Source organism: Oncorhynchus kisutch, linkage group LG7 (genome assembly GCF_002021735.2).
Source record: "Oncorhynchus kisutch isolate 150728-3 linkage group LG7, Okis_V2, whole genome shotgun sequence".
In the NCBI taxonomy this organism is placed as follows: Eukaryota; Metazoa; Chordata; class Actinopteri; order Salmoniformes; family Salmonidae; genus Oncorhynchus; species Oncorhynchus kisutch.
In genome coordinates, this window is record NC_034180.2 from 29,488,937 (window position 1) to 29,502,752 (window position 13,816).

Below are 13,816 nucleotides of genomic sequence, written 5' to 3' on the forward strand. Positions count from 1 at the left end.
TAGGCCTACTGCTCAAACCCCATATTTACAGAGCTGTTTTTATTAGCTTAATGTTACTTTTTTTAAGTCGTGTTTTAAAAAAAAATCTGAACGGTAGATCTCAGCTTGCTTTTTGACTGCGAAAGTGATCTACTATATTTATTTCTCAACATTCTATTGTTAAGCACATTGCTTCACTTTACAACCAAAGTAGCCTACCTGGCTGGCATGAAAATTAACCGCAAGAAAAGCATCCTCCATTTGCTTTTCAAGTGCATATGGATTTTTGTTTTTACCCTGCTCCTGTTCTGACTGGTGCATGATAATGGCCCATTCTAAATCAGAACTAATTTCACACATATTGTTTAGTATATATAAAGACCAGATTAAATTGAGAATAGTCTGAATGGTGAGAATATTATAACCTGTGAATTTTTTTGCGACTTTCAAATCATATTTGTGTGCATCATTTGACCTAGCCCATAGGCCTATATGTTTTGCTAAGGTTAGTATTACAACTGAAATGGCCAAATAACTTCAAACGTATCCTATAGGCCCAAGACACCTGGAACATGCTTGGAGAGCCCATAGCCTACAGAGTCTAGTGAAAAATGTTCTTATAAGCCCAGTCGCGCGTTGAACTGAGTTTTGACTGGCCACTATTTAATAAAAGCGGATCCCCGCTTTCTCCCACTGCTATATTTATTGCTCAATTCTTTAAAATGAAGTACATTAATCCGCTTTACATACGGTGTAGCCTACCTGGCATATTAAAAAAGTAACTGCACATAACCTTCATTCACTATTCAAGGGCAGGCTATGGATGAGTTTTTGTTTTTGTGGGCCATTCTAAATAAATACAAATATTTCACAGGCTATATGTGTATAGATCAGATTGAATTGAATGTACTGTGTGAGAATGTTATCAAGTGCTTGTCAAATTGAGAATGAGAGACTGATGAAGTGTGTGCACCGGGCATGGTAATAGATGCCAGGCGTAGGGCTGTTATGGTGACCCTATTACCGCCACACTAGCTGTCAGGAGTCATGGCCGCAGTCAAATTCCATGTGACCATTCAGTCATTGTAACTAGGCTCCTCCAAAACGGAGGTCTGATGCCTCTGGTAGGCTACTAATGACCATCAATCTTAGCCTGCACAGGAAACAGAGCAGAGCACTTCTTTCATGCCTTTTTTCAAATCATCATTTGTCACATCATGCAGCCTTAGAATATATGTTTTGATTTCTAATATAGCTGGACCTGTTTCTTTTAAACCGCTCAACACAGAATAGCCGCATGTGTGCACGCCCTCAAATCGTTCGGGGAAAAATATCCTTTCCATTTTATTCAGCTATGTTCAATTGTATGGTTCTTGCTATAAAATAATGCCATGGGAAATATTAGCAAGTCTTGCCTGCTAAGTGAACTAGTGTAGCCCACAGCCATATGGCATAGCCAGATCAGGGCCTAACATAAGGATGACTCAGAATATGCTATTCTGTTCTTCTGAAATACATTTTCTTCATATCAAAATGTTTCATTAGACCTGCCTAAAATAAATCATGCATTTACTGTGATGGTGTAGACTATATTGCATCTATTTTATTGCATCTATTTTAGACCTTGTTCCAAAGGTCTGCATCAGTAGGTTGTAGGCTATGAGTAGAAGCCGGAGATGTTAATGTTAATTGACAGTCAATTTCCATGAGACCCGGCAGTTATTTCAATGACAATCACCAGCTGGCAAAATGTCATGACCGCAACAGCCCTAGCCAGGCGCATAGCCGTGGAAAGTAGGGGTGCTGAAGAGGCTGCAGCACCCCCTGAAAAATCATAATAAACATTTTTAAAAGTAGAGCACTCGGCCTGGGCCGTCAAAAAGATTTATAGCACCCCCACACACAAACTACATCCCGAGGCTATGGCCAGGCACACTGATTTGTGTCAAGAACTGCAGCGCTGCTGGGGTTTTCCACGCTCAACAGTTTCCCGTGTGTATCAAGAATGGTCCACCACCGAAAGGACATCCAGACAACTTGACACAACTGTGGGACGCATTGGAGTCAATTGGTAATTACATTTTTGCATCTGAGCTCCTAGATTGTGCGGCTCTTTTATTTTCAAGGAAGCATTGGAGTTGACACAAAGCATGCAAAAAGTGTCAAAAAAAGTGGGCCGTTAACACTAATGTATTTGTTAGGCCTTGCCAATACATTGATATTCTAATTATTATTACACCTAAAATATGATTTGATTTAGAATAATGTGGACATTGCCTGACCAAATAGATTGGATGCGTGCATGGCTGGTGTAGGCACACATAATAAAGTCATGAATAGCGGTAGCATTAATCTCACCATTTGAATCTCACCATTGCTGTATTTATAATGAGAAAGGGACCAAAAGCAAAGTTCCTTTTTTTATGGGATTTGTATGGAAAGCCCAGTTGAAGCCAGCATGAGATGTTTTCATCCTCATTAAAACCGCACGTGGTTTTGGCGCAACACGTGGTTTTACTGCAACAGAGTAGAGCAACACTGATCAATAATGAAATCACGGATAATTGTAACATGTTGATTTTGTCCACCCACACTAGATGTCGAAAAGCATTAAACATTTATGTCAATTTAGCTAGCTAGCTTGCTGTTGCTAGCTAATCTGTCCTGGGATATAAACATTGGGTCATTATTTTACCTGAAATGCACAAGGTCCTCTACTCCGACAATTAATCCACAAATAAAAGGGTAAACCGAGTTTGTTTCTAGTAATCTCTCCTCCTTAATGGCTTTTTCTTCTTTGGACTTTATGGCAGTTGGCAACCAACTTAAAGGTGCATTACCACCACCAACTGGACTGGAGTGTGGACCTCAGTTTCAATGCTCCTAAAACCAATAAGGAGATGGAAGAGGCGGGACTTGCAGTGGGTAAAGCCGATTCTTGTTGACACGTGCGAGCGGTGTGGTCAGCATGTAAGGGAGCAGGAGAACTTACAAATTGGCTACAATAATAAGGACTTTTCGGTGACCAAAGTGAGGAAATTACTGATATTCTTGGTAGGCCTATTCCAATACTTGAATTTTTGAGCTCCAAATTCAAGTTCAAATAGGTTACTTCAAGCCCCTTGTATTGTTTTTAAAATTGCAGGTGTAACATGGAAAACAAAATGTACAGTGCCTTGCGAAAGTATTCGGCCCCCTTGAACTTTGTGACCTTTTGCCACATTTCAGGCTTCAAACATAAAGATATAAAACTGTATTTTTTTGTGAAGAATCAACAACAAGTGGGACACAATCATGAAGTGGAACGACATTTATTGAATATTTCAAACTTTTTAACAAATCAAAAACTGAAAAATTGGGCTTGCCCCTTTACTTTCAGTGCAGCAAACTCTCTCCAGAAGTTCAGTGAGGATCTCTGAATGATCCAATGTTGACCTAAATGACTAATGATGATAAATACAATCCACCTGTGTTACGGCTTTCTAGTTGTGATGAAGGAGAGTCGGACCAAACTGCAGCGTGTCGATTGCGATCCATGTTTATTTAAACAAACGTAAACACGACTAAACACGAACACTACAAAACAATAAACGAAAACAGCCTATACTTGTGCAAATTAACAGAGAGTACACATATGACAGATAGGACAATCACCCACGACAAACTCAAAGAATATGGCTGCCTAAATATGGTTCCCAATCAGAGACAACGATAAGCACCTGCCTCTAATTGAGAACCACTCCAGACAGCCATAGACCTTGCTAGATAACCCCACTAGCTACAATCCCAAAAACCTACACACCAAAACCCCAAGACAAAACACACCACAATACAAAAACTCCATGCCACACCCTGGCCTGACCCAATACATGAAGAAAAACACAAAATACTTAGACCAGGGCGTGACAACCTGTGTGTAATCAAGTCTCCGTATAAATGCACCTGCACTGTGATACTCTCAGAGGTCCGTTAAAAGCGCAGAGAGCATCATGAAGAACAAGGAACACACCAGGCAGGTCTGAGATACTGTTGTGAAGAAGTTTAAAGCCGGATTTGGATACAAAAAGATTTCCCAAGCTTTTAACATCCCAAGGAGCACTGTGCAAGCGATACTATTGAAATGGAAGGAGTATCAGACCACTGCAAATCTACCAAGACCTGGCCGTCCCTCTAAACTTTCAGCTCATACAAGGAGAAGACTGATCAGAGATGCAGCCAAGAGGCCCATGATCACTCTGGATGAACTGCAGAGATCTACAGCTGAGGTGGGAGACTCTGTCCATAGGACAACAATCAGTCGTATATTGCACAAATCTGGCCTTTATGGAAGAGTGGCAAGAAGAAAGCCATTTCTTAAAGATATCCATAAAAAGTGTTGTTTAAAGTTTGCCACAAGCCACCTGGGAGACACACCAAACATGTGGAAGAAGTGGAACGTGCTCTGGTCAGATGAAACCAAAATTGAATGTTTGGCGTAAAAGCAACACAGCCCATCACCCTGAACACACCATCCCCACTGTCAAACATGGTGGTGGCAGCATCATGGTTTGGGCCTGCTTTTCTTCAGCAGGGACAGGGAAGATGGTTAAAATTGATGGGAAGATGGATGGAGCCAAATACAGGACCATTCTGGAAGAAAACCTGATGGAGTCTGCAAAAGACCTGAGACTGGGACGGAGATTTGTCTTCCAACAAGACAATGATCCAAAACATAAAGCAAAATCTACAATGGAATGGTTCAAAAATAAACATATCCAGGTGTTAGAATGGCCAAGTCAAAGTCCAGACCTGAATCCAATCGAGAATCTGTGGAAAGAACTGAAAACTGCTGTTCACAAATGCTCTCCGTCCAATCTCACTGAGCTCGAGCTGTTTTGCAAGGAGGAATGGGGAAAAAATGTCAGTCTCTCGATGTGCAAAACTGATAGAGACATACCCCAAGCGACTTACAGCTGTAATCGCAGCAAAAGGTGGCGCTACAAAGTATTAACTTAAGGGGGCTGAATAATTTTGCACGCCCAATTTTTCAGTTTTTGATTTGTTAAAAAAGTTTGAAATATCCAATAAATGTTGTTCCACTTCATGATTGTGTCCCACTTGTTGTTGATTCTTCACAAAAAAATACAGTTTTATATCTTTATGTTTGAAGCCTGAAATGTGGCAAAAGGTTGCAAAGTTCAAGGGGCCGAATACTTTCGCAAGGCACTGTATTTGTCATGTTATTTCATTACCAGATCATGTTGTGAAGAAGCCCACTAGACTATGTCACTTGTTGTCATTATATCTAGAATAGTTAATAGGAATAGTGTTGGGTGTTGCGCAATAGTCTATCCTATGCAATTGCACACAGTAGACTCTGTGTCTAATCCGAGGCACAGAAAACATGAACACATTACCTTGATACTTTCTCTGTTAGATCTAACGAGACCCTGCTGTAAATCAAGCAGACAACAACAGATGATCAATATCAATTCAGTAGGGATATTAGATCCAATGTGGATCCAGGCACAACTTTCTTCACCAGCATAACAAACCAGACACCAAAATATTCGGGACATTTTTTGCAAGCACCTTTTTTCCAGCACTTGGGCTGTTGTTGCGTCACATGCGCTATCACAACAGCTGTTTGTCACTTAACTGTCCTTCTGAAAATTCCTTCCTGGATCAGATATGTGAATATATCATGGCGCGACTAATCAGCTGGACACCAAATGTGCATCCAACAAGTATTATACATAATTATTGAAGAACCCCTATAATGACAGTATTGATTTTGGTTTTAAGTATCAAGGTACGGTGACCATTTCGGTTAGAAGCGTTCGGTTTTGCAATTGCATTTATTATTTTGGATTTGGGTTTTCACCCCGTAACATAAGGAGACATGAAATGTTACGGAATTTTACGTAGTTACACTGCATTTCTGAGATTTCTATACAAAAAAACTGTACGACAGCTAGATCCAAGATTCTTACAGTGCTCAAGTTAAATGTCTAATTTAACTGAATAATGCTTAATATATGATATAATGACAACTTACGCTGCCATAAATGTGAGGACAGAAAAGTAATGTCATATGATTTTGGACAAATCCATCAAGTCACCAAACATGATAAAGGGTCAATATTTTATATCAACTCGTGAATTTTACTGAATATAGCTATGAACCCATCTTACCTTAAATTAGTGACATGAAAAAAATTGGCTGATTATTATCAGTAACTTATCAACAGCAGTTACAAGTTGTCCAGCGTAGGAATTCCTCATGGGTACTGTAGTTTATAGAAAGACCCGTAAAGGGAATAGAGTGCAATTTTAGATTTACCCTAAGATTGTCCTGTTTTGAAATGTTTCCCCCATTATAGAGCTCAGCCAAGCAGGAGCACAAGCTGTCCAAGACGGAGGGTACCACAGGCTCCCTCAACATGCCACATGGCCAAACGGACCTGAAGGTCAAACCAGACAACGTGAAGATCAAGGGCCTGCAAGCTAACGTGTCAATCCCTAAGGTAGGAATTGTGCCAGGAAAATTGTATTGGAATTAAACAGAATTTAAACTAATTTGACTGTAGTTCAATGCTGATTCCTAGAGTTGCATCTCTAATGCCCCAAAAATCTTTCTCTCTGGCTGTACAGGTGAACCTGTGTCTGCTCCAGGCCTCTATAGAAGAGTGTTCTCCCTTCAGCTCCAGTAAGAACCACATCACACACGTCTCTCTGGTTGCTCTCTGCTTCGACAGGATCGCCACACAGTTTCGCATGAACAGGTAACCTCATTTCCACCAGACTGCACCTGTCTCCTTAAGACACACACACATAGTTACACTCTGTGCATACCCTCCTGTCTGTCTCCACAGGGGCATAGTGGAGGAGACACCCAATACTGCAGAGCACGGACGTCCCTCCGTAAACTTGGAGAAGTACGCCTCGGCCACCAAGATGCAGCCACAGTCTTCAGGCTCACTGCGCTCCAACGCCGGCATTGAGAAGGGCAAGGAGATTGCTGCCAAGCTTAACATCCACCGCATCCACTGCCAGCTACGAGGCCTGGATTCCAAAGGTGGGAATATGCTCTTTTTTATTGAATGCTCTACAATGTGTTTTTTGAAACACCAGCCTTCACACCCAGCAGGCTGTCCATGACTGGAGTTAGAGACTTCTGCCCTAATTTAATATTAAGTGTTAGCCAGTTGTGAAGCAAAACGTTCAAATTTACTCATTTTTCCTGTCCTGTGGTTAAGACATAGGGACATGTGCCATCACGGCCATCCCTTTTGAGAAGTCCAAAGTACTGTTCAGTCTGGAGGAAATAGATGAGTTTGCCCTTGTGGACGAGACGGAAAACTACGCGGCTGCAGACCTGGTCCGCACCGCTGCCTCCCTGGAGAAGTGGGGCTGGATCATGTTTGAGTGCGGAATTGAGAACCTCACCGTCAAAGGTAATTTGTCATTACGAAAGATATGCATATGCACTGTATATACATATTGGAATTTAGATTAACTTTGAATTGATTGAATTGATGTTATTAACCCCAACTCTGCCTGATTGTGTGTGGATATGTGCAGGTGGACGTCAGTCGGGTGCAGTGCTGTACAGTGCGTTTGGCATGATGGGGCAGTCGGGTACTGGCGTGAACACTGGCATGTCCAAATCCAATGGCTCATCAGGCTCTCAGACGGGCAGTGGCTACAGCACTGATGTATCTGATGACAACCTGCCTAACGACGCCACAAGCCCCAACTCTGATGCCAAGGGAAACTCAGACTCTGACGATCAGGTAACTCATCACTTTCAACTGTTGTACTTGATCCAACCTCATTTCAGTAACGGAAAGCGTTCAGACAAAATATACACTTGCTTCTCTCTCTTGCTCCCCTCTCATTGGCCTCTGTGTGGTGTCGATTGCTCTTGCAGGATGAAGGGGTGGAGTCTGACGACCTGAAGAAGGACCTCCCCCTCATGCCCCCGCCCCCTGACTCCAGCAGCATGAAGCTCACCATCAAGGAGATCTGGTTCAGCTTCGCTGCCCCAACCAACGTACGCTCCCCATCCCAGGCCATCTCCAGGCAGCTGAATCTCCTGAGCACAGCAACACCGGCGATCGGAGCCTGGTTGGTCCCCATCGACCAGCTCAAGTCTTCTCTGCGTAAGCTGGACATGGAGGGCACCTTGAGAGTGTGTGCTGTCATGGGCTGCATCATGACTGAAGCCTTGGAGGTCAGTACTGCACAGGTTGAGGGCTCCAATGCATTTTATCCATTAATTAGTCCTATATTTTCATGTATTGTGTATATACTATATGTAGATTGTGTACATTTGTCTGTCTATATTCTGTCTGTATATTTTGTCTATTGCTGTCAGCACCATTTTACCAGGTCAATTCAGGGTATATGTAAATGTATTTGGCAAATAAAGGTGATTCTGTGTCTACAGTGCATTCGGAAAGTATTCAGACCACTTGACTTTTTCAACATACTGTTACGTTACAGCCTTATTCTAAAATGGATGGAGAAAAAAAAATCCTGGTGTATGTCTCTATAAGCTTGGCGCATCTATCCACTTGGATTTTTGCCCATTCTTCAAGGCAAAACTGCTCTAGCTCCTTCAAGCTAGATTGGTTCTGCCGGTGTACAGCTATCTTTAAGTCATACCATAGATTCTCAATTGGATCCTCCGTCCCAGTCTCAAATCTCTGGATGACTGAAATAGGTTTCCCTCAAGAATTTCCCTATATTTAGCACCATCCATCATTCCTTCAATTCTGACCCGTTTCCCAGTCCCTGCCGATGGAAAAACATCCCCACAGCATGAGAATCCCAGTTCTCGGGGTGATGAGGTGTTGGGTTTGTGCCAGACATAGCGTTTTCCTTGATGGCCAAAAATCTAAATTTTTTAGTCTCATCTGACAAGAGTACCATCTTCCATATCTTTGGGGAGCCTATTTTTTTCTTTAAAGCAATGGCTTTTTTCTCGTTTCACTATTTCGAGTATGTCTATTACATTAAATCAAAATCTATTTAAGGTTGTAATGCAACAAAATAGGAAAAACCCCAAATGGGGATGAATACTTTTGCAATGCATTGTATGTATTCAGATCCTTTACTCAGTACTTTGTTGAAGCACCTTTGGAAGCGATTACAGCCTCGAGTCTTCTTGGGTATGACGATACAAGCTCGTCACACCTGTATTTGGGGAGCTTCTCCCATTCTTCTCTGCATATTCTCTCAAGCTGTACAGCTATTTTCAGGTCTCTCCAGAGAAGTTCGATCGGGTTCAAGTCCGGGCTCTGGCTGGGCCACTCAAGGACATTGAGACTTGTCCCGAATCCACTCCTGCATTTTGGCTGTGTGCTTAGGGTCATTGTCCTATTGAAAGGTGAATCTTCACCCCAGTCTGAGCGCTCTGGAGCAGGTTTTCATCAAGGATCTCTCTATACTTTGCTCCGTACATCTTTCCCTTGATCCTGTCTCCCAGTCCCTGCCGCTGGAAAACATCCCCACAGTATGATGCTTCCACCACCATGCTTCACCGTAGGGATGATGCCAGGTTTCCTGCAGATGTGACGCTTGGCATTCAGGCCAAAGTGTTCAATCTTGGTTTCATCAGACCAGAGAACCTTGTTTCTCATGGTCTGAGAATCCTTTAGGTGCCTTTTGGCAAACTCCAAGCGGGCTGTCATGTGCCTTTTACTGAGGAGTGGCTTCCGTCTGGCCACTACCATAAAGGCCTCATTGGTGGTGCTGCAGAGATGGTTGTACTTCTGGAAGGTTCTCCCATCTCCACAGAGGAACTCTGGAGCTCTGTCAAAGTGATCATCGGTTTCTTGGTCACTTCCCTAACCAAGGCCCGATTTCTCAGTCGGGCGAATCTTGGTGGTTCCAAACTTCTTCCATTTAAGATGGAGACCACTGTGTTCTTGGGGACCTTCAATGCTGCAGACATTTTCTGGTACCCTTCCCAGATCTGTGCCTCGACAAAATCCTGTGTCAGAGCTCTACAGACAATTCCTTCGACCTCGTGGCTTGGTTTTTGCTCTGACATGCACTGTCAGCTTTGGGGCCTTTATATAGACAGGTGTGTGCCTTTCCAAATCATATCCAATAAATTGAATTTACCACAGGTGGACTACAATCAAGTTGTTGAAACATCTCAAGGATGATCAATGGAAACAGGATGCACCTGAGCTTAATTTCAAGTCTCATAGCAAAGGGTCTGATTACTTATGTAAATAAGGGATTTCTGTTTTAATTTTTTTATATATTTGCTAACATTCTAATAACCTGTTTTTGCTTTGTCATTATGGGGTATTGTGTGTACATTGATGAGGATGATTAAAAAAATAAAAAAATAATACTTTTAGAATAAGGCTATAACATAACAAAACGTGGAAAAAGCGAAGGGGTCTGAATACTTTCCAAATGCACAGTGTATGAGACACATTCCCTTTTATTTCCTTTGTTCTCTACAGAAAAAGAGTATCCACATCCCCTTTCGGAGCAAGTACAACAGGGTGACCAAGCGAGCACGCTACCTCCACGAGAACCCCTCCTGTCTGCTGTGTAACATCCTGCATCGCTACCTACAGCAGGCTGACTACTCAGTGATAGAGGAGGCCACTATGGTGAGACGTGTGTGTTTGCATTTAGAGGCTTGAGAACTTCAGTCTGTGCCATGATTGACTGAATCTGGTTTGTTAGTGCTGGGCTGGAAGTAGCTCTCATGGATCTACCCTAAGTTAACTCCTAATTATCCTTTTAACCCATCTCATCTTCTCCTCTTTAGAATGACGGGCTGCCTGCCCTGGTGACCCTGAAAAAGGGTCTGGTAGCTCTGGCCCGTCAGTGGATGAAGTTTATTGTGGTGACCCAAGGCTTCAAGGCCATCGGCCTGATGAGGCCCAACCAGCTGCCCAAACCCAAGGAGACTCCCCTGCAGCAGACCTACCAGGTCCAGGGCCTGGACAACGGAGCTGCGCTGCAGAGTGACACCAGCGCCGACGGGGCCGAGTTCGAGTTCGACGCAGGTAGGAACCTTTTCCCTGAGTTTTTTTTTATTTTTATGAATATTCTGGTAAATGAATACGACAGAGACTTTATCAAAACAAGTGTACTGAAAAGTCCCCCCACATGTTAATGAATTTGATGATTGGGATGACAATAATGCATGCAGTATGTTGGTCCAATGGGTTATATCATGTTGTAAATGCTGTCCAGCCACAGTGAGTGAACACACCATGCTGCTGGAGGGCGCATGCAGCCGCCCCCCGCCCACAGGAGACAAATCTGGACCAGTCAGCGGGGTGGAGATCATGAGGAAACTGTCCAAGTCCCACACACACAGTGAATCTGCCCTCAAAATAAAGGTAAAGGTGTGTGTCTTAACTGTGTATCCACCTGTCTGTCTGTATTGTCTACTGAAGAAAAATATAAACGCAACATGCAACAATTTCAATGATTTTACTGAGTTACAGTTTATATAAGGAAACCAGTCAATTTAAATAAATTCATTAGGCATTTATATATGGATTTCCCATGACTGGGCAAGGGCGCAGCCAATAGGCCCACCCACTGAGGAGCCAGGCCCAGCCAATCAAAATGTTTTTCCTCCACAAAAGGGCTTCATTACATACAGAAATACTCCTCAGTTTCTTCAGCTGTCTGGGTGGCTGGTCTCAGACAATCCCGGCGGTGACGAAACCGTATGTGGAGGTCCTAGGCTGGCGTGTTTACACGTGGTCTACGGTTGTGAGGCCGGTTGTACGTAAAGGAGAAATGCTCACTAACAGGGATATTAACACATTTGTGCACAAAATTAGAGAGAAATAGGCTTTTTGTGCATATGGAACATTTCTGGCATATTTTATTTCAGCTCATGAAACATGGGACCAACACTTTACATGTCGCATTTATATTTGTGACTCACCACCTGGAATTCAGTCTTATGTAGCGAAATTTGAAATTGTGTTTTTTTTTTTACATTGGATAAAAGTAGAGACTCATAGCTACAAAATGGTATATCATACGCTGCATTTGAGGAACAATGGGAAAGTAATTCTGCTTTGAAAGTTGATAAACTCACTTTTGAGAAAAATCGCCTTTGAATGTTTTGGTATCTAGTGAAGAGCTATTGTTTGTCTACACCCATTCAGCATCATTCACACCCTCTTAACTTTATCCCCACCCGTCTCGTTTCGCTCTTGGAGCGCACACTTGACGCTCTGGCTTATGATTTGCTTACCTCTGGATAACATGAAAACAGCCTAACCAACTCTGCTGGCAACAATTTCATTACACTTTTTTGCATACGTTTACTGACACCAACCATATTCAACGGGTGTTGTACATACACCACGTTATGTTAGCTAGCTAGCTAACAGTACACTTTAGCTTGAAATGAAACAACTTTCTGTCAAAACGTGTAATATCTGAAAATGTAGCTATCTTTCCTGTATCACTCATCATCTCAGCCAATCATGGCTAGTTGGAAGGTTGCTCTCTTTTTCTGTGGCTTAACCAACAAGGCTTGTAATTTTAACAATTTTATTCATATTTACAGATGGCATACAAGTTTGTTGTTAAGGCACATGAAAGGTCACATGTTAGTGCCAAAAACCGCATTTTCATAAAAATATATTTGTACGTTCAAACGGCTCTCCTGTGAAGTCGTGACTTGCGACATACGCCTAGTTTCCTGAATCGGGTCACATTTTTGTTCAGTATATATAGGTGGACAGGGGTGACAGGGAAGTACCACTTTCCATTAGTATACAATATGAAAGCATTTGTTTTCACACTATTGATATGGGTGTGTGTCTTCCTCAGGGCTCCCACCCATACCAGTCCCTGAGCTACACCAGCGGGGACACGGCGGCTGACTCTCCTGCCCATGTGAGTCGCGTGGGCATGCCTGCCAAGGACAGTCCCCGTAAGGAGAGTCTGTTGAGCTACCTGACTGGCAGCTTCCCGAGCCTGCACAACCTGCTGGAGGGTACACCCCAGAGGAACGATCCCACCACCAAGAGCACAGGTAGACTGCCATTGTCCTTAGAACGTTACCATGGGATAGACCAGGGTTTCCCACACCTGGTTCAGACTTGGGTTGCCTTCCCATTACATACCCTCGTCCCCAAAGTGTGAACATTGTCGAAAAGTATGGCTTATATGGAATTTCCACCATATTTTTATACTAGTTCTAATCCTTTTCGAGCCACAATGATAGAGAATTGGTAGAGAATTGGACTGCAACATTAGATTACATGTTTGTGCCCCCCTTTAGGTAACAGTGTGGGCCCAGATGTATTGACGGAACACCCCCTGCTGTCAGAGCCCTCTTCTGTCAGCTTCTACAACTGGATGTCCAACGCTGTGGGCAACCGGGGTGGAGGGAACGCTGTACCCCAGGAGTCCCCCATCAACCGCTCCCAGCACAACAGCCTGCAGACAGGTAGAGGGAATGTTTTGAGAATCTTAGGGGCGAATGTTGATCAGCAAGCCGCTGTGCAGCTCGCTAACCAACCCCGAAGCTCACGGTAAAAGAAAAAGGTCACCCTAAGTGTCTGTTACCCATTGCTCCTCAGGCGTCACCTGTAACCTCCCCACCATCCCATCAGCATCAGACTTCAACACGGTGCTGTCCAGCGACCAGAACACTCTTGATGGAACACAGTCTCAGCACTCTCAGCACAGCACCAGCCAGGATGACATAATGATGGCCGACATCGAGGAGGGCAATCAGTGTCCCGCCGCTGTGCAGCTCGCTGACGCACAGGTAACTTGTTGAGAGTGAGGGTGTTTGTGTTTGTGATAAATCTAATGATTCCCTCTCCCTTTCCTCAATTCA

The 13,816-nt window shown here is 43.2% G+C and overlaps 1 protein-coding gene across 14 annotated transcripts in view; it reads left to right on the forward strand.

Annotated features, from left to right (window-relative positions):
- LOC109893722 (transmembrane protein KIAA1109 homolog) overlaps positions 1-13,816 on the forward strand; it is a 117,273-nt gene that overhangs the window by 47,244 nt on the left and 56,213 nt on the right. For 11 of the 14 annotated variants that reach the window (XM_031828829.1, XM_031828827.1, XM_031828831.1 and 8 more), the window contains exons 33-44: positions 6,342-6,485; positions 6,613-6,743; positions 6,834-7,036; positions 7,218-7,415; positions 7,543-7,754; positions 7,892-8,194; positions 10,446-10,598; positions 10,760-11,000; positions 11,191-11,345; positions 12,799-13,003; positions 13,253-13,420; positions 13,554-13,744. In XM_031828829.1, the coding sequence (XP_031684689.1) occupies positions 6,342-6,485; positions 6,613-6,743; positions 6,834-7,036; positions 7,218-7,415; positions 7,543-7,754; positions 7,892-8,194; positions 10,446-10,598; positions 10,760-11,000; positions 11,191-11,345; positions 12,799-13,003; positions 13,253-13,420; positions 13,554-13,744 (2,304 nt within the window). The remainder of the gene's footprint in view (positions 1-6,341; positions 6,486-6,612; positions 6,744-6,833; positions 7,037-7,217; positions 7,416-7,542; positions 7,755-7,891; positions 8,195-10,445; positions 10,599-10,759; positions 11,001-11,190; positions 11,346-12,798; positions 13,004-13,252; positions 13,421-13,553; positions 13,745-13,816) is intronic. The other 3 variants (XM_031828828.1, XM_031828832.1, XM_031828840.1) reach the window with 1 other exon arrangement.